We start from the raw sequence: 20,236 nt of genomic DNA on the forward strand, positions 1-20,236 counted from the left end.
CCACTTAAAATGGCGGCGGGGATCGGCTCCTCGCCCGCCGGAGATTGGGTCGGGCCCACCCACCTGATGGGCAGAAAATTCTGCCCCACATGTGTGCATTTAATCACTTGTTGGACCTGAGGGAACTCAGTGATGGATGCAAGTCCCACAGCTCAGGCAGCTAGGCTCTCTGGGTCAATGGTGTACTGCAGAATCTCATGTGCTTTCCTGAAAAGGACAAAGGACATCCATAAACTCCCTAATGCACATGTCTGTGGCCACTTGGAAGATGCCACACAAGTCCCCACTTGAGCTTGAAAGGAGCCATTCAAGAGGAAGTTCATTGCCGTTGTGATCTTTAGTGCCACAGGCATGGCGCTGCCATGCGGCTGCAGATCTTCATGTAGTAGGTGGCAGCTGTTGGTGACGGTTGACATATTCCCTGGTCATGCGAAGACTCATTGCAAAGATGGCATTGTCTTTCGGTCTTTTGCAGGTAATTTACATCTACTATAGATCCTGGTGCTGAACACTGCTCGACAGCGCTGCTGACCCTGGTTCCCCTCTTCAGGCACTGCCTGTTCCTCCGCAGCTGCAGATCCCTGAGGCTTGGGTCCCTGCTGTTCCTGCCCCCTCCCTTCTCCTTCTCCTCCTTAAACTGGTACAGCTCCTTCTCCTCCAAAACCAGTACAGCTGCTGAGTTCACTTGGCCAAACATTGCCAATGGAAGCATTATCTATGAACATTTTACGGGGACATTTGGCTGGCTTTTTCCAGAAAACTCCTCATCCCTGTAACTTTGTCCTTCTCAGCCTGCGCATATCTTTGGTGAAACCTGCCCTACACCCACTCCAGCATGGTGAGGCCCATCCTGTAGAAACCAAGGCTGGTTCTCCTCTTCCTCATACAACCACGTCCAAGGAATTGATAGCCTTGAGCATTACACGGCAAGCCATGCATGTGCAACTGAGCTCACTCTGACTCTTGCTGGCCTTCATGATCCCCTGCGACACATCCCTGCAACCGTTGAATCAACAGCATGTATACCGCCATGTAATTTAGAATCATCCATCTGAGACAATGAAGGCTCCTCAATTGCTTAGCATTGCTACAGCCCCTTGCAAACGTTGCAGAGTGTGTGTTCAACACAGACTTCAATGCACAACCCTGGCCCGATTGGGATCTTGGCGTTATGAGAGGCAAGAGTATGGGAGCCTTTGTGCTGTACTGAGCATATTGCAGCATTCATTACCCAACTGAGTGCAAGTGCACTGTCTTTTATTGGTTTCTGTTAGGCTTTGCATTCATTTGGGAATGTGAGCAGTCCAGGAACTCGTGGAACTGGACCTGAGGCCCCTCCCATTTCTACTGCGCTGTATCAGCAAGGGACTGTATGAGTTACAATGGTGTCCTTGCTTTCTTTTTTTGATTCCTTCACCCTCAAGCCTCCCCCTCTGACATACCAACTTCTCCCATCACCATAGGTGGTCTTGTATGTTCTTTTACGACCTCGCCCCCTGCATCAGTCAACCTTCAGCCTCCCCCAGACACTCTGGATCCATTCACCCGTACCCTGGATTTCAACTCCCACCCTTCCTTGCCCCCTTCCTCCCGTCACTGTAATTGTCCCCTTGGCCTTCCAGTTGCCTGCATTTGATCACCCAACTGGCCACGCCCTTTAATTCCATCCTTGCCTGACACCCCAATCCATCCCACGTTTAGCTGCAACACTGAGGTTCACATTGCAGTTTTCCTGCCTATTCTGGACAGCATTTCAGCCTTGAGCCTGCCTCACTACCTCCCTCGAGCAGACTCCTTGCCCTGGACAAGCTGCTTCCCTTGGACGCCAATCTACTCTTCGCGATAACAGCCCGACACTACCCATTCTGAATCATGTCCTGGCAATGAGGAAGTCTCCATAAGAAGCATGAAGCAGCATGTACTCATCAGAGTGTCCAAGAAGACGTTTACCTCACCGGTGCACACCTCTTACATGCGGTTGGGTTTCAGAAGGCACGTTTTTCTTGCTCATTGCTAACAAGATTGCAACCATGAACGTACTATTGGCAGGCTGGAGTTTTAATCAGTGTGCATGACATGTTAATGAATGCAAAAGAGGTTCCCCACCATCAGCGTCGGGAATGTTGACTCACCTAAAATTTTCTTTTATCTTAATACCAAAAGTTTAACTCACTACCAAGAATCTGAATTTTGGCATCCTGCACAGTTAAGTTCCCTCTCCTGCCTTTCTCCCCACTTCAGATGGGCCTGGAACATCCTGTCTGATATTTCTATTTCTCACAAAGACCATCTATAAGAATGCTCAGGGGAGCTATCAGATAGCGGTTTATATTAACCATTTTGTGCTATGGGACCATGCTGCTGCGGTCATTTTATGTAGGATTTTTATAACCAGCAGAAAAAAAGTAAAGGAACTAGTCTAAGTTGAATTCAAACTTAGGTCCTTGAGGTAAAAGTCTGTATTTCTGTTTGTGAAATGTGTATTGAGTAGTGTTAGTTACACAGCATTTTGGACCATTAGTATCAAGTAGTATGACTTGGGTTTTTTTTTCCACTAGGTGATCAATAGTTATAGTTGAGGCTTTCTGGACAAGCTGTAATTGGGAGTTTTTTTTTCCCCTGTTGTTTATAATATGAGAGGAATTTAATGTTTGAGGTAGGATACTCGCCCATTGGCTGGAAAACTGGTCGATCATTTTTGGGAGTCCCAACCCTATTGTATAACAATCAGGCGCTTAGCTGGGCAACGTTGGGCTTCCTAGTGAATTAAGCCCGTTCAGAGTGGAAATTCTGCCTGAGAGAGCTACTGGCCAATCGAAGGCCAGCAGCTCGCCAGTGCCAGCGGGACCGATGGCCCCTGCCAGTACTGCACTTGGGCCTTCACTAGGGATCTTCACTGGATCCCTGGAGAGAGTTAAGTTTGGGTGGGATGGGGGTCACAGGGAGGAGGGTGCAAGTGAAGGGGGAGGATGGAGGGGTTGATAGGGCATGGGAGTGGCTTCCCCAGGACCCCCTCTTCCCAATGCCCAGCCCCTCAATCAGGCAGAGTGCCTGAATATGAAGGAATTTGCCAGTAGGCTGCAGACAAGCTTTTGCTAGTCTGTATCCCACATGGCAAATTCCTTGCAGGTAGACTGGTAGAATTTCAGCAGCAGCGGGATGAGGCCCTGAAGTGATCCTTAAGTGGTTACTTCTAGGCCTCAATTAGCCTCCTAGCAGGAAGGCAGGCCTCCATCCTTCCCGCCCAGGAGTAGTTGGGAAGGCAGCAGGGTCACCACCTTGCACCCTCCCATCTGATCAATTGACCTCCCCAGCCTCTGAACACGCCTCCAGGGATTAGAGGGAATAAACCTCCGCCCAATTTGACAGATGGGTGGTCTTCCTGTACTAGACCAAGTTGCTTGATTTGATATTTAGTCAGATAAGGGGAAGAGACTGCCAGCTGTGCACACTTTTCAAGTCCGCGACAATGTTTCTGTCTATTGGTTTGATCACCAGGCTATTGATGATGTATTCCAATAGTTTATTGCCGTAAGGCTTTGAAATCTAGTTTTTTAAAATTCATTCATGAGATGTGGGCATTGCTGGCTAGGCCAGCATTTATTGCCAATCCCTAATTGCCCTTGAGAAATTAGTGGTGAGCTGCCTCTTGAATTGCTGCAGTCCAGGTGCTGTAGGTACAACCACAGTGCTTTTAGGGAGCGAGTTCCAGGATTTTGACCAGGCGACAGTGAAGGAACGGTGATATATTTCCAAGTCAGGATGGTGAGTGGCTTGGAGGGGAACTTCCAGGTGGTGGTGTTCCCATGTGTCTGCTGCTTTTGCCCTTCTAGATGGTAGTGGTCATGGGTTTGGAAGGTGCTGTTGAAAGAGCCTTGGTGAGTTGCTGCACTGCATCTTGTAGATGGTACACACTGCTGCCACTGTGTGTAGACAGCGGAGGGAGTGAATGGGGTAGATGGGGTGCCAATTAAGCAGTCTGCTTTGGTCTGGATCATGTCAAGCTTCTTGAGTGTTGTTGGAGCTGCACCCATTCAGGCAAGTGGAGAGTATTCCATCACACTCCTAACTTGTGCCTTGTAGGTGGTGGATAGGTTTTAGGGAGTCGAGGAGTGAGTTACTCACCACAGGATTCTGAGCCTCTGATCTGCTTTTGTAGCCACAGTATTTATATGGCTAGCCCAGTTCAGTTTCTGGTCAATGGTAACCCTCAGGATGTTGATCTTGGGGGATTCAGCAATGGTAATGGCATTGAATGTCAAGGGGTGAAGGTTAGGCTCTCTCTTGTTGGAGATGGTCATTGCCTGGTTACTCGCCACTTGTCAGCCCAAACCTGGATATTGTTGCATTTGGACATGGACTGCTTCAGCATATGAGGAGTCGCAAATGGTGCTGAACATTGTGCAACTATCAGCGAACATCCCCAATTCTGACCTTATGATGGAAGGAAGGTCATTGATGAAGCAGCTGAAGACGGTTGGGCCTAGGACAATACCCTGAGGAACTCCTGCAGTGATGTCCTGGAACTGAGATGATTGACCTGCAACAACCATAATCATCTTCCTTTGTGCTAGATACAACTCCACCAGCAGAGACTTTTCCCCCGACTCCCATTTACTCCAGTTTTGCTACGGTTCCTTGATGCCACACTTGGTCAAACGCAGCCTTGATGTCAAGGGCAGTCACTCTCACCTCAACTCTGGAGTTCAGCTCTTTGTCCATGTTAAGAACATAAAGAACATAGGAAATAGGAACACGAGTAGACTAATTGTCCCCTCGAGCCTGCCCCACCATTCAATAAGATCATGGCTGATCTGCTTGTGTTTTGAATTCCATATTCCCATCACCCCAAAAACCTTTAATTTCCTTGCCTAACAAGAATCTATATACCTCTGCCTTAAGAATATTCAATGACCCTGCCTCCACTGCCTTCTGAGGCAGAGAGTTCCAAAGTCGCACAACCCTCAGAGAAAAAATTTCTCCTCATCTCTGTCCTAAATGGGTGACCTGTAATTTTAATTAATACTATGCTTTTTTTGTTCTTCCTGTCAAAATGAACAACTTCACATTTTTCCACAATAAACACCATTTGCCAGATCTTTGACCACTCACTCAACCTATCTATATCCGTCTGAAACCTCATGTTCTCTTCACAACCTATCTTTGTGTCATCTGCAAATTTAGCTACAATGCATTCAGTCCCCTCATCTAAGCCATTGATGTAAATTGTAAAAAGTTGAGGCTCTAGCACAAGCCCATGTGGGACTCCACTCATCACATCCTGCCAATCAGAAAAAGACCCATTTATGCATACTCTCTGCTTTCTGCCAGTCAGCCAATCTTCTATCTATCTAATACGTTATCCCCTACGCTTTTATTTTCTGTAATAACATTTGATGTGGCACCAAATGCCTTTTGGAAATCCAAGTAAAATACATCTACAGTTCCCCTTTATCCACAGAACACGTTACTCCTTCAAAAAACTCCAATAAATTGGTTAAACATGATTTTCCTTTCACAAAACTATGCTGACTCTTCCAGAGTGCCCAGCTATAGCCACCTTAATGATCGATTCTTATAACAACTTCCCCATGACAAACTTCAAGCTAACTGGCCTATAGTTTCCTGTTTTCTGCCTCTTTCCCGTATTGAATTTTTGTTACTTGCCAGTCTGATGGATGCTTTCCAGATTTTTGGAAAATTACCACCTCAAAATGACTACCTCATTAGCCACCTCTTTTAAGACCCTAGGATGTAGGCCATCAGGACCCAGGCAGCCTGCAGCTCCATCAGTTTGCTCAGTACCATTTCCCTAGTGATTTCAATTTCACCAAGTTCCTCTCTCTTTTCCCCTTCCCTTTCTTTGAACCAAGGCTGTAATGAGGACAGGAGCTGAGTGACCTTGGCAGAATCCAAACTGAGCATCAGTGAGGTTATTGCTAAGCAAGTACCACTTGATAACACTATTGATGACCACTCCCATCACTTCACTAATAATCGAGAGTAGACTGATGGGGCGGTAATTGGCTGTGTTGGATTTGTCCTTTTTGTGTACAGGACATACCTAGGCAATATTCCACATTGCCTGTTGGATGCCAGCATTGTAACTGTACTGGAACAGATTAGCTAGGGGCCCAGCAAGTTCTGGAGCACAAGTCTTCAGTACTATTGCCGGAATATTGTCTGGGCCCATAGCCTTTGCAGTATCCAATGCCCCCATTTCTTGATATCACATGGAGTGAGTCTATTTAACTGAAGACTGGCATCTGTGATGCTGGGGGCCTCTGGAGGAGGCCAAGATGGATCATCCACTCAACACTGCAAATGCTTCAGCCTTATCTTTTGCACTGATTTGCTGGGCTTCCCCATCGTTGAGGATGGAGATATTTGTAGAGCCACCTCCTCCAGTGAGCTTGGATCTGATCTGTTGCTTGTGCTGTTTGGCATGCAAGTAGTCCTGTGTTGTCACTTCTTCAGGTTGGTACCTCATTTTTAGGTATGCCTGGTGCTATTCCTGGCATGCTCTCCTGCACTCTTCATTGAACTAAGGTTGATCTCCTGGCTTGGTAGAGTGAGCAATATGCCAGGCCATATGTTACAGAATGTGGTTGAGTACAATTCTGCTGCTGCTGATGGCCACAGAGCCTCTTGGATGCCCAGTTTTGAGTTGCAAGATCTGTTTGAAAACTATCCCATTTAGCACGGTGGTAGTGCCAAACAAGAAGATGGGACTTCATTTCCACAAGTTGGTCACTCCTACCGATACTGTCATGCACAGATGGATCTGCAGCAGGCAGGTTGGTCAGAAGGAAGTCAAGTATGTTTTTTTTCCTCTTGTTGGTTCCCTCACCACCTTCTGCAGACCCAGTCTATCAGCTGTGTCCTTTAGGACATGGCCAGCTTGGTCTGCAGTGGTGCTAACGAGCCACTCTTGGTGATGGACATTGAAGTCCCCACCCAGAGTAGATCCTGTGCCCATGCTGCCCTCAGTGCTTCCTCCAAGTGGCATTCAACATGGAGGAGTACTGATTTATCAGCTGAGGGAAGGCATTACATTGTAATCAGCAGGAGGTGGTGTCTGGGACATTATCTGTAAGTTATAATTCTGTGAGTATATCTATGTCAGGCTGTTGCTTGACTAGTCTGTGAGACAGCTCTCCCAATTTTGGTACAGATGTTAGCAAGGAGGACTTTGCAGAGCCAACAGGGCTAAGTTTGCTTTTGTCGTTTCCGGCGCTTAGGTTGACGCCGGGTGATCTGTTCAGTTTCATTCCTTATTGACTTTCTACAACTGAGTGGCTTGCTAGCCATTTCAGAGGGCATTTAAGAGTCAATCACATTGCTATGGGTCTGGAGTCACATGCAGGCCAGACTAAGTAAGGATGGCACATTTCCCGCCCTAAAGGGCATTGTCTGGGTTTTTACGACAACAGACAATGGTTTTATGGTCATCATCAGACGTTTAATTTCAGATTTTTATTGAATTCAAATTCCACCATCTGCCGTGGCAGGATTTGTACCTGGGTCCACAGACCATTACCTTGGGTCTCTGGATTACTAGTCCAGTGACAATACTATTAGGCCACCGCCTCCCCCATTACTTGTGAAGTTCCCTTTTTATCTTTTTACGTAAGTAGGACTGAAAAGGCAATCAAATAATTAGGTTTGCTGGTGTTCATATCTATGTTCTTCAGATGCTTTCTCACTGTACTATTATATATACCAAAGGATATAGGGATTTTCAAAGTGTCTTTTTGTATAAAAGCTCTTCATTACTGGCACGTAATCCAAGCTATTAAAGTTAAGGGACTTGCACGGTTTTGCAATGGTTTTAAAGTGTTAGTCAAAAATCAAATAACACATTACTGTTCTCATTCTTCTACTGACCAATTTTCATTCTGTGCTTACATCTCTTAAATGTTAACTTACAGCTCAACTTGAGCGGCATGCTCTGTCAATGTTGTTTTCTACTGGTTTTAGAGAGGACAGGAATGACAGAATTAACCCCAAACTGATTTTACTGTACAGACCAATAGAAAAGGAATTAAATGCATGCCCTGTCAAATTCCTTCTATTATATGTTGTGCATAAGGTCAAATTTCTGATTGCAGGGAGTGTAAATCACAGACAAACAAAAGACACCCAGGTAGTCTCTGCAGAGTCAGGCTGATGGAAAAAATACTTCGTCAGAAATAAAAAGTAGAGTTCATGAAGGTTTGAGGCCATCGGTCTAAAGTTCCCTCAAGTGGATATTGGGAAGTTCACCAACAATGCTTCAGCAAGGAGGAGAGTATAGCTAGACCAGTTCTTTCTGTCTCAGCTAGCAAGTCCAAAATTATGCAGACAAACTACAATCAGATGAGGATTATCTACAGGTCGAGAAACATGCATGGTTTCACAAAGCAAAAAGGGAGAGAGAACAAGCTAGTCAGGGTAGCCTTCTGTTCTCAGCCTTTCCCCCTGAAAGCAAAGCCACAGGTTCAAACTTAAAGTTTGCCACTGCCATGTGATGATCTTTTTGCCTTGCAGTTCAAAACAAATAAACAACACCTTTGCAGGTATATAGCTCAGGTGACTGCTTGGAAGAGGCCAAGTTCCAAGATGAATTTATGACCTCTTTAAAAAGACTCTCGGACAGCCTCCAATGTCCAAGTAGTTCAATGTCCTTTCATATTTTTAAAAAGAAAAATCCAGTTTAAGGAGAGATGATTCTAACAATCTTTATAAAAACTAATGCAGAGATGGTTTGAAAGTAAGTTTATTCTATTTTAATTCTGCTTTGATGTTGCAGGCAAATGCAGAATCTGGCATTATTCCTCCATATAAAGGGGAATTGGTACTTTCAATAAAATACATTCCAACTGCCCCCATGGACAAGAGTAAAGGTAAGGTTATAATAATATAATTTGTTAATTTATCTCTAATTCACCAAGCTAAGAATTTGCTCACCTGGGCTGCAATCTGTTCTGAACACTCAATACCCAAGAGGCTATGGGTGGAACCATTCCAGATTCACACTAAGCATGGTAGCGGGTGGAAAAAAGGACATTTTACCCACTGGCTGCAATGGCGGCTTTTCACACCGTATCATCTGCTCCCATCTCATTAATTATGCAGCCACAGGAAACACGCCATCTCACTGGCAGGTGGCCTTTGAATCACCCATCACGCCATTACCTTACTGTTTCCTCACTTTGGGTGCCATATCTAAACTGCAGCCGTGCACACAGTTCGCAACACTTGCAGCCCAGGACTGCTGCAGTGAAGACATGGCCCTGAAAGCCGAGGAAATTTATGAGACCTGTGATTGTCCTCCACCCCTGCTAGGCCGCAGGAAGTCCAGCAATCTCACCACTTCGGCTTGGGAGGTGGTGTAAGTGGTGATCAATGCTAACACCGCACAGAAGAGGTTGGCCATCCAGTGCAGAAAGAGGATGAATGATCTCCTCTGTGATGCCAACATAAGGCAATCATCTCATCACTCTAAACTCTCACACTCACAAGGCATCACACATCCACTGGCATCTCACTCACTGCCAGCTCAAGGGACATCGCCACTCACTCTCTTTCACACAGCCTCACATCTCCATCTGGCCTCATCTCCTCTGGAGACTGCCTGCTCAGCCTGCACCATCTTGAGGCCACTTGCACAGATCAACATGTGTCCTCTACACACCCTGGGATATCCTCGTTCCCCAGTACAGTCCTCGCAATGCAGCCTCTTCCCTGTCTGAGGCCTCTTCTCCCCCTTCCCCAAACAAGCCCTAGCCCTGCTGCCGTTGAAAAGCCACCCCCACCTTACAGCTGGTCTGGTAGGTAGAGATGTGGTGCTGCCTGTGAAGCCTGGTGCTGATGACCATGAGTGCTGCCTGAAGGAAGGCAGACAAACAAATCTTGAAGTTCCAAGCAAAGTGCAGCGAAGGTATTAAAAGTCGTTCCCGATGTCCAGTGACAGGAAGTGCGGCCCGTCATTGATGGGTGGAGCAGATGATCGCAAACTAGTTTCACAACGTCGTGAAACCGATTGCTGGCTTTCCCATGCCATATTGTCCGTTCTTGTCTGCCAGGTGCCCAATGCCAACTTGGATGGAAAATTCTGGCATTTGTCTTTCAAGTAAACAAGACTTAATTATGCAGGCACGTTTTTAACAATATCAGAGTGTTATGATTCAGATTGGTCATACACATTTAACTCAAAAAAGGAAAAGGTAAGGATTATAAATGTTTTATTCTGATTTCTGTGATAGTTTTGAGATGAACAGCAGAATGCACAGCAGTGGATGCCATTTTAGTGCCTAGCACCATTGGAATCCAATAAAGCAGGCAGGTGGCTTACTCCCAATGGTCTTGTCAATACTGCCTACATGGTGACTTTGGCTTTATTTTCGCCCTCTATTTCTACGCTGTGGTACTTGGTTAGCTTACAATCTCCACATATGACACAATTACAAAAGTATGAATAACCTGCTTTCTGTTACCTACTATGCCACAAAATAATTCCATAGGCAGTGTTGTTCTTTCGAACACAGCTGAGTTACCCTTATGATATTAGAGTTGAAAATAGTTGAAAAATGTTGAAAATTCCAGAAGGTTGTGCTACTCTACCATAGTTAATAAGATGATCTTTATCAACATGCAGCAACAAGTCAAACCTTGTAACTGCTTTGCCTCTAACAGGAAAGAAGGGCACAAGGCCACTCGAGGGTGGGGAGCTACAGGTGTGGATTAAGGAAGCCAAGAACCTTACACCAATGAAAGTAGGAGGAACATCAGACACTTTTGTCAAAGGGTAAGAGTCAGCAGTGTGTTTTTGTACAAGTAACTATAACTAAATATTAGTGTTTTAATCAGGTATTTTTCTTCATGCCCTCTATTAATTTGTGGACAAGAGAGAACAGTGACTGTAATACGAAGCAGAACATGGAATATTTGCAGAATGAGAAAAAGACTCCCACCTGTATATAGCATCTCAAATTACTTGTCATTTTTTAGCGAGTCTGTAGCTTAAAAATAACCATTGTTGCATTACTGGAAGTGATTGCTCGAATGAGACTGTGTCTGCTAAGCTTCTTCCCCATAAATACTGCCATATAAATACTGTGGCTACAAGAGGAGGTCAGAGACTGGGAATCTTGCAGAGTAACTCACCTCCTGACTCCCCAAAGCCTGTCCATAATCTACAAGGCACAAATCAATGCGATGGAATGCTCCCCACTTGCCTGGATGAGCACGGCTCCAAAAACACTCTCGACACTATCCAAGACAAAGCATCCTGCTTGATCAACACCCCGTCCACCACTTTAAACATTCATTCCCTCCACCACCAATGTACAGTGGCTGCAGTGTGCATCATCTACAAGATGCACTTCAGCAACTCATCAAGGCTCCTTGGATACCACCATCCAAACCCATGACCTTGATCACCTAGAACGACAAGTACAGCAGATGCATGGGAACACCACTATCTGTAAGTTCCCCTCCCAGCCACATACTATCCTGACTTGGAACTCCTTTCGTAACAATGCTGTGTAGGTACCAATGGCAGATGGACCGCAGCTGTTGAAGAAGGTAGGTCACCACCGTCTTCTCATGGACAGATAGAATGGGGAAACAAATGCTGGCCTAGCCAGCAAAGCTCATTTCCCAGGAAAGAATAATACAAAGGTACTGATGTTGTTTCCATCATGATCTGTGGCCTTCTACGTATGTATTCAAATGGCAGAATTGGAGTACGCAAGCTGAAGAAACTTTGAAAACTGTTTTGCTAGAACTTAAGGCATTTTACCTTGTACCTGGACAGAGCTTGACTCGCCTCTTGACAGTCCATAAACCCACTGGGATATTTTTGACCTCACGTGGAGCTACTGCTACATCTCTGGAGCTTGTGCTTGGCAGCCTGTTGTCACCTCCTAAATGCCACTTGCAAGATCTGAGATGCCTTGTGCCACTGTCCTAAGAAATAACCTTCTGCAGATGCAATCCAGCTGTTCCCATTCAACTAGTCCTAGATCTGTGTGCCCCTTTGATCAGGGAGCTGGCTTGCCTATTGGCTGTCCAACAGATCTATGGCCTGCTCCTAATATGGGGTCAGCTCCAATGTCTGGAGTTCCCCCTCTGGTTCCTTAACTTCACAGGCATTGTACACATTCCTCCTGTAACAAGGTTTAGTGAAATAAGTGATGGTCATTATTGCGTCCGTGTCCACACAGCAATCTAGAATATACAGTGCATTGTAATAAACAGACCACTCACAACAATGAGCTTGAGATGGGGGATGGGCCAACTTCTAAACCCAATGGCAAAAGCACAAGCTGATAGAGACACACAACAGGGAAAAATGCAGTTATGATCAGAGGAATAGTGTGAGAGAGGGAAACTGCAATTGAAGGAGCAGGGAGCTTAAGGGGGATGGAGGTGTGTCCAGAAGTGAGCAGTGTACAGCGAGACGGGTGGGAGGCGACATGCTAGACATGGCCTTAGAGTCCAGGGAGCTAATGAGCTTCAGAAGCTGAGTGTGCTCCAAATTCATTGGAGGCTTGTGGGAGGAAGAGACACTTGGGAAAATTCCTCTGTTGTGGGTCAGTCTGTAAGGGGAAGGGAGGGACTGAGCTAGTTTTAAATGATGGGTTGTGCATCTGGTTACAAGCGCTGTATTAGAGTAAGATTCGGGAGTGTTCCCTGTTCAGGAGCTCTCAATGGCACGAAATTCAAGCTGGAGTTAAATGGACTTCGACAACTAAAGGCCACCAACCCAGAGGCACAACCCATCATGACCAGATAAACACACACACTGGCTGCCTCTCTGATCACAAGTACATTTTTCCCCACTGTGTGTCTCTACCCATTTGTACTTTTGCCATTGGGTTTTGAAGTTGGCCCTGCCCCCATCTCGAGCTCATTGTTGTGAGTGACCTGTTTATTACAACGCGCCATATATTATAGATTGCTGTGTGGACACGCATGCACCTTAGAGTTAATAATGACCATCACTTATTCCACTAAATCTTGTTACAGGAGGAATGTATACAATACCTGTGAAAGATAGGAAATCAGAGGGGGAACTCCAGACATCAGAGCTGGCCCCATATCAAGAGCAGGCCATAGATCTGTTGGGCAGCCAATAGGCCAGCCAGCTCCCTGATCACATCTAGGACTAGTCCTGGGTTGAAGCTAATCAACGGATTTGGTCTCAACAATCACTTAATGCTTTATGACGGCAGGCTTATGATGCAGATTGTGTTACTGATCATAGATATGGACCATTGCTAATTAGCTTTGACTGAGACACCAGACTTCCCTCTCACTGGCAAGCTGAACAGATCTTTCAGGTTGTTTATGATCTAATACCAGACTGTCAAACCCTATGCATCCTCCCTGCTCCTTTCACACTTCATTTACCCTCCTGAAAGTCCAAGCTATTGTGTTGGGAATGGGGAGCTGGCAGTTTAATTGTAGAATGTGGGAGAATATGCAGAATTAGACTGATGTGAAAAGGGTAGAATAGAAGTTATGAGAAGAGGACGAACACAATCAATGAGCAGAGAGCTAGGATGGGACATGAAAAGAAGTAGAATAAGATGTGCGAGGTGCAGGGGAATGGGTCATGCGAGAGGAGCGGTGGAATGCAGCAAGTAGCGGGGAGATGTGGAGAGACAGTCAGTATGGGGACAAACAGCAACTTGTATTTATATAACATCTTTAACATAAAACATCCCATAGTGCTTCACAGGAGTATCATAAAACAAAATATGACACCAAGGGTGGGATTTTCCATCCCTGCCTGCCACCAGAATTGTCCTATCCCGCTGAAATTCAATGGACCTCTTGATGGCCCGTCGCATCCCCCACGAGAGGTCCCGCCAAGGCAGGGCTGGAAAATCCCAGCCCAAGCCACATAAGGAGATATTAGGTCAGAGAGCCAAAAGCCTGGTCAAAGAGGCTGCCTCTTAAAGGCAGTGAGAATAGGGATAAATTGTGATGTATGAGAGTAGAAGTATAATGCAAGCTATAAGAGGGTAGCAAATTCTGAAACATGGAAATGGTATGGGACCTTCAAGGAGAATAGAATAGGGAAGAGAACAGTGTTCCTTTTAAAGAAACCGTGCATTGAAATAAACAGGTGACTCACAACTTCTTGAAATTGCTTTGGAGTTATGAAATGCAAGCTGCTCATTGACAAAAATGTCGTGCTAAAGGAGTTTGTAGCCTGCCCAGTACCAGGAAAATTTAGAGGGAACATTGGGGATATCTAGCACTTATGTCACTATTACATCAGATAGCTGATGTAATAGTGTTGCTAGTGTCACCCTGATAAAGCAGAGGAAAAATCTTGTAAGATTCTGTAGCTAAGAGAAAATGGTGACATATATTGGCAGGTCCAAAATTGCTTAAAATCTTAATCACAGCGCAGTGTGAAGGATGACTTGTGCAGCTAATATTTTGAGTATGAACAGTGTATTAACACTCATGAAAGAAAAGGGAAAATGGCTCGTGTGTTACCTTTCCTATATTATCAGATCACTGAACTTTTTCCAGCATTGGTCTGCAATTCACGTGATGAGATGTGGCACTCTTATCACTTACTGCCATAAAAAGAGATTTTTTGTAGTTTCCTACCATAGAATCATAGCAATTTTTCTCTCCTATGTTGCAATCTTGCAAATGTGTTTGTAAGCTGACCTCGTTAAAATTTTGTGCTTTTCTCTTCTGCCTTTTGTCCCATTTTTTCTTTACGTGTCTTTACCAGGCCTCTCACTTGAAAGCATACTTCAAAAGTGCCACAAAATCCATGAGTCATCAACCACACTAACTTAATAGTTTCTCCTGTGCAACCTTCAACCATTCTCGGCTCTTTAAAGGATTGAATGTGCAATTTCCCCAGTTTAATAGTTGTACTCAACTAATACCAAATTATTTGCAAATAAATTGACGTCATAATTTATTGTTGCCGAAGATTATTCGTTTGAAGTATTCTCCTCCAGAATAAATTACTTTACAGATTTTCAGAGCCTACACTACAGTTTTATTCCTATTTCACTGATTCTTAAAATTTACTCCCTGCAGAACACACTTCTTCAAAGCAGTGAGATCCATGGAAGAAACTAAATTAGGAACTGTCAAACACTATTTTTTAGTTACAGTGACACTTACGAACTCTGAGATTTCCTATTCAGATTGGATTATGAATAATAGCTCTGTTTTATCAATAAAGCTTTTATCTGGCTCAGAAGAGTGAGGAAGATCTATAATAATTTTCCTTCAGGAGCATTGCTAGTTTATAACGAAAGGCAACCTCAATCCCTGTGTGTTTCAGGTACCTATTACCATTCAGAACCAAAACATCTAAACGGAAAACTCCTGTGGTGAAGAAGACATTGAACCCTCACTATAACCACACCTTTGTGTACAGTGGTGTGAAGCTTGAGGACTTGCAGCATGTCTGTCTGGAGCTGACCATCTGGGATAGAGAGCCCCTGTCCAGCAATGATTTTCTCGGAGGAGTTCGCCTTGGAGTTGGAAATGGTAAGAAAGAAGATATAATAGGGGAAGAGTGGTGGGAATGAGGAAGTAGGGAAGGAACTGACCCAAGTTTCAGTAGATTAACTGGTCCCTGTGTTGATTTCAGCTGAAATTTTCAGTAGGGGAAACAGTCAGAATTTATAGTGAGACTAAGAGTGAGGGTAATGGTGCTTACCATGTCTTATGTGCAAATCTAACAGAAACCCCAGGCAAGCACATATAGATGTGAAAATCAGAAGTTGCTGCACCAGACACACCACTCCTCCATAAAGTGCTCTCCACCTGGCTCCCTATTCAAATGTATTGAATGCCATGTACTTTCTGTGAATTAAACTCGCTACAGAAAGTTAGGACTTTGACCATTTCGGTCTTTTTCAATGAGGTGATGAGAGTTAATTACTGCCAAATAACCACTAAGGCGTTCAATTTTACAAGAATGGGGTTTTATTCCTTCAGATTTTAATTGCTGGAGTTTTTAATGTAAATTTAACTTTTTAAAAATGTTTTTGCTATCTCTCTCAGTCCAATATATCTTTTCCTTGAGTTTTCTGTGGCTGATTTAACATTGTGACTATTCTATCTTATGCTTTCTGGTTCAGGGCCTGTACTGTTCATTCGCAATATCTTAATTTCTTACACTATTGCTTGTCCTATCTTCACCAATTACACAGGTCCCATATACCTGTAGGGGGCACCACACCATTTAGATCTCTAATTTACAGCAACTTCCAATGCAAAAGTTCATAGAAATTCAATGGGCAAGTGTAAGTCTACATTCACTGATTCCAGGAAATTCTAGCCTATTAGCTTATACAACCTTAATTGCTAAAATTACTGTAAAGAAATCCATATTGTAGATCTGCTCTAAAGTTTGTGCTGTAAATTGTGACACACACCCACCCACTCACTCATTTTTTTTTGCATTTTGTTCCAGGAGTTAGCAATGGACAAAAAGTGAACTGGATGGATTCAGTGGGAGAGGAGAGCAACGTTTGGCGGAGGATGACCCAATACCCTGGTTCCTGGGTTGAAGGAACACTGTTACTTCGTCCAAACATGACTGGGCACATCTAGACAGGGGATAAAATGTACAACTTTACTTCCAAAAAGTACATCCTGAATTACTATATTGCAAACAGAAAATTGGTCAAGTTTTCCAGCACCAAATTACATATTAGAGTTTCATCCCCAAAACAACAAAAGTTCCATATATTCATTCATACCAAAATCTGCCTCAGGAATGGAGAGAATATTTTTGATTAGAAACAAATATGATTAGCTCCATGAATTCACAGGAACCAGAATGGTAGCTTGTGGTAGACTGAGATCCGACCATGCCAGCAACTGAAGGAGAAATCAGGGAAGAGAAAATTTTATGTTAAGAGAATTGATGTGAGGGCATTTTAAAAATGCTTCTCTTGCAGCCTGCATTCACATGGTTCTTTTCCTTACCCACCCCCTGCATTAATCAATAATGAAAGTGACAATAGTGAAATCAGTGCTACATTCCTTAAGTCGGATTATTAATTTGATCTTTGGACGTGGATCTTACATTCAGATATTAACTCTTTTGCTCCTCATTCAATCTATTGCTGTATTTTGCTATTTTGCTTTTTGTTGTGGGAAATTTGTAGCTGGAATATTTTTGTTTTCAAGGTCAGTAATATTCCCTCATTTAACAGAAAATTGTATATTGCCTCCATGCTATTAATGGTGGAGTGTTAGCTTGTGGTAAAATACAGGCTGAGAGTTCCCTTAATTTCACTACTCGTTTCAGATTGGAAAATCAGGAATAGGTTATTGCCTCCATTTCCCCTATTACATAAAATGCCATAAGATTGTTAAAGCCATCATTGCTGCTGCAGGTACACACCAGAAAATCAAAAATAATCAAAACAGCACATCAAAATGAGGCACTCTCCATTTCTCAAGTAAACTTAGAACAATCTTGTCAGACTCAAAGAAATCCCTTTGACAGTCGAAGCTTTGTAAGGTTTTAAACTCAGAAGCAAAGTATTAGTTTAATAAAACCTTGTTTGAGGGGAATCCATGCAAGTTCCTACCAAGTACAGGAAATTTATTTGGTGGGTTTTACATTGTCTCATTGGGTAAGTTAAACATTCAAAATATATAGATTATGAATATCTTGTTGAACTTAAAACACATACAAACATCTACACTCCTTCAGAAAAATGGGACGGGCCTTCATTCCTCCTCCATTTTATGTAGCTTTTCTCCCAGTTGATGGTATATTGATTCAACAAATGGCTTCCACATTACTGTTACTGTCTTCAATACCTTTTATAGTCAGTCAATATAATTTGTTCAACTTTAGTTAGCCTTAATCTACTTTTTTGATCTTTAACATAAAACCTAATGTCATCATCAAATATTAAACCCTAAGATGTCAGGCTTTGCCTGCCACTTCTTTGTGTGGGTTGTTGATTAGTCTATGATGTTAGCTGGCTTTCACTGATATCCTGAAGTTAATGTCAAATTTATAGATTAAGGATAATGTGCATAAATGCTGGCCAATGTTGGGTGCCAAGCAATAAGCATCTGTTTCAATTCCATCCAATGGTTTAACTGATTTTATGAGTGATGAGGAAAGACGCCTCATTTATGCTTCAATGCAGTGGGAGGTTTCACAACCTAATTTCCACCAATGGTTTAATTCGGTGAGTAGCTGATCCATATAGTCCACTAAAGCCTGGGCTCGGTGAAGTGTTAGGATGGAAATGTGATGAATACCTGGGTGTGTTTAATGGTATATTTCATACAAATCTGTTACATAGTCTATGCTTTAAAATGATTAAAGTGTAAATATTGGCTACTGTACTAGAGTTTCATTGCACAAACCTCAAGAGCTGACAGGAAAAGAATATGCACATATATCTGGAAACACATTGTATATTAATAACGTTGTTTACATCTGTAGGTTTCTCTAGTGTCTGCTCCATAACTGCAAAAAGCATTTTGAAACAGAACAACTTCAGTTCATCAGGAAAAATGCCCTTTTTATCTTTCTTTCTGCCACCTTAGACTTCAAAGAGAGACATATAACATATAAAAAGGCTGGTTTCCCATTCTTGTAATTTAATTACTTAATTTTCCTCCATAGTGATGAGGCAGAACTCCATTGAGGCTGAAGCACTTAATTATATCGTTTCTGAAACAATCACATGGACTCTGAAAAATGACTTTAGGGATTATGATTTTCATGTTGATCTCAAGTTCTGATTTATCTTTTTTGACTATATAATTTTACTTACAATAAAGTTTAGTATTTTTAGCTGTGATACATGTCTGTCAGCATGATATTTTCCAAGAATTCATATCTGTACACTGAGTAGCCCACACTATTTCTTATGCATAACCCACTGGCAGAAAGTTCAATCTTTTTCCTGTGACACACTTCCTATATCCTTTGAGTACATGAGATATTGAAGCACAGCTCAGGGTTGAGCAAGGCACTAAAGTTATGACTAATCAGTTCAGCCTGTGAAATTCATCAGGAATGGGATGGAATCAATGGCAAGGAAGCAGACATTCTGAAGGCAACAGAAGATTACTTAGAATTTCCTGGTGGGTTGAACGGGAGGAAATTCGGACTCATCCAATACTTATGTCAGTCAGATTGTAAAGTAGTAGTTGTGAGGTCTAGGTAGATGATGGAGGATTGAAGGAGGTGCCCTTGGCATGCATGTGAAAGTTGATCTCTTAACTGTAGTGTTGATAAGGTAGAGAAGGAACCAGGAGTAGATCATTGGGGAAGTTAGAGATGACTGTGGGAAAAAAGAAAGCAATCCCTTTCTCAATTTTATCTAAAGTTTCCTTTGTCTGGTGCTAGACCAATCGCAACATTCTACCTTAACATTGCAATATGTAACATTATGGACAGAATGTGTGTGGTCTCTTACTGCCCATGATCAGTATGTTTGTATGAAGGTTTGTCTTTTCTTACCATTGGAGTGTGTCCCCCAATTTAGCTTTGAGAGCTTAAAAATAATTTATTCTCTCACACTTACCCAGAATTATATGCGATGTTTCTCTCATACATTCTCACAGACAAAGATTAGATACAGATATGATCATGCACTTTTACAGATTGTAGTTATGAATTTTTGATGGCATGTGGCAGGCCTATAGTCTTTTGAATGTTTTTTATGGGTTGAAGTTGAAGGGAGGGTCTTGTACAGAGTTCACAGCAGGTTGAGAGATTTCTTATAGTCTCATTTCTCAGAGGTTGGCTCCCAGGTGAACTTTAACTGGAACAGGTTATGTACTTAAGCTGATGTCTCACAGCTTGCTTCAAGTCTGATTCACAACTGGCAGAACTGATGTTTTCGAAGGCTTTGATGGTTCTGCCTGCGAATAGCTCTTTGCTGATTTTTAAATGCAGCCAAAAAAACATGGCTGACTCACTGTGATCACTGTGACTTTCACAAGTTCAAAGTCCTTTCCAAATAAGGGGTGGTGTTCCTGCTGATTCCACCACCTGTATTGTGAGTTTAATACCTTTGAGATTCACCCAGTCTGGTTTGCAAAGAGAAAACCATAAAGGAAAACAGCGAAATCTTGCAGATGCTGGAAATCTGCAACAAAAACAGGAAATGCTGGAAAAACTCAGCAGTTCTAACAGCATCTGTGGAGAGAAAAAAAGAGTTAATGTTTCACATCCTTATGACTTTTCAGAGCTAAAGAAAATAAAAATGTA

At 43.1% G+C, this 20,236-nt stretch overlaps 1 protein-coding gene across 7 annotated transcripts in view; it reads left to right on the top strand.

Moving 5' to 3' along the window:
• The window catches only part of sytl4 (synaptotagmin-like 4), a 93,867-nt gene extending 75,049 nt beyond the window's left edge, over positions 1-18,818 (top strand). For all 7 annotated transcript variants that reach the window (XM_041195528.1, XM_041195530.1, XM_041195527.1 and 4 more), the window contains 4 exons: positions 8,792-8,885; positions 10,678-10,789; positions 15,314-15,522; positions 16,454-18,818. In XM_041195528.1, coding sequence (XP_041051462.1) covers positions 8,792-8,885; positions 10,678-10,789; positions 15,314-15,522; positions 16,454-16,593 — 555 coding nt within the window. In that variant the 3' untranslated portion in view covers positions 16,594-18,818. The remainder of the gene's footprint in view (positions 1-8,791; positions 8,886-10,677; positions 10,790-15,313; positions 15,523-16,453) is intronic.
• The last annotated feature ends 1,418 nt before the right edge of the window (positions 18,819-20,236 follow it).

The sequence above is a fragment of the Carcharodon carcharias genome, chromosome 9 (assembly GCF_017639515.1).
Source record: "Carcharodon carcharias isolate sCarCar2 chromosome 9, sCarCar2.pri, whole genome shotgun sequence".
Lineage (NCBI taxonomy): Eukaryota > Metazoa > Chordata > Chondrichthyes > Lamniformes > Lamnidae > Carcharodon > Carcharodon carcharias.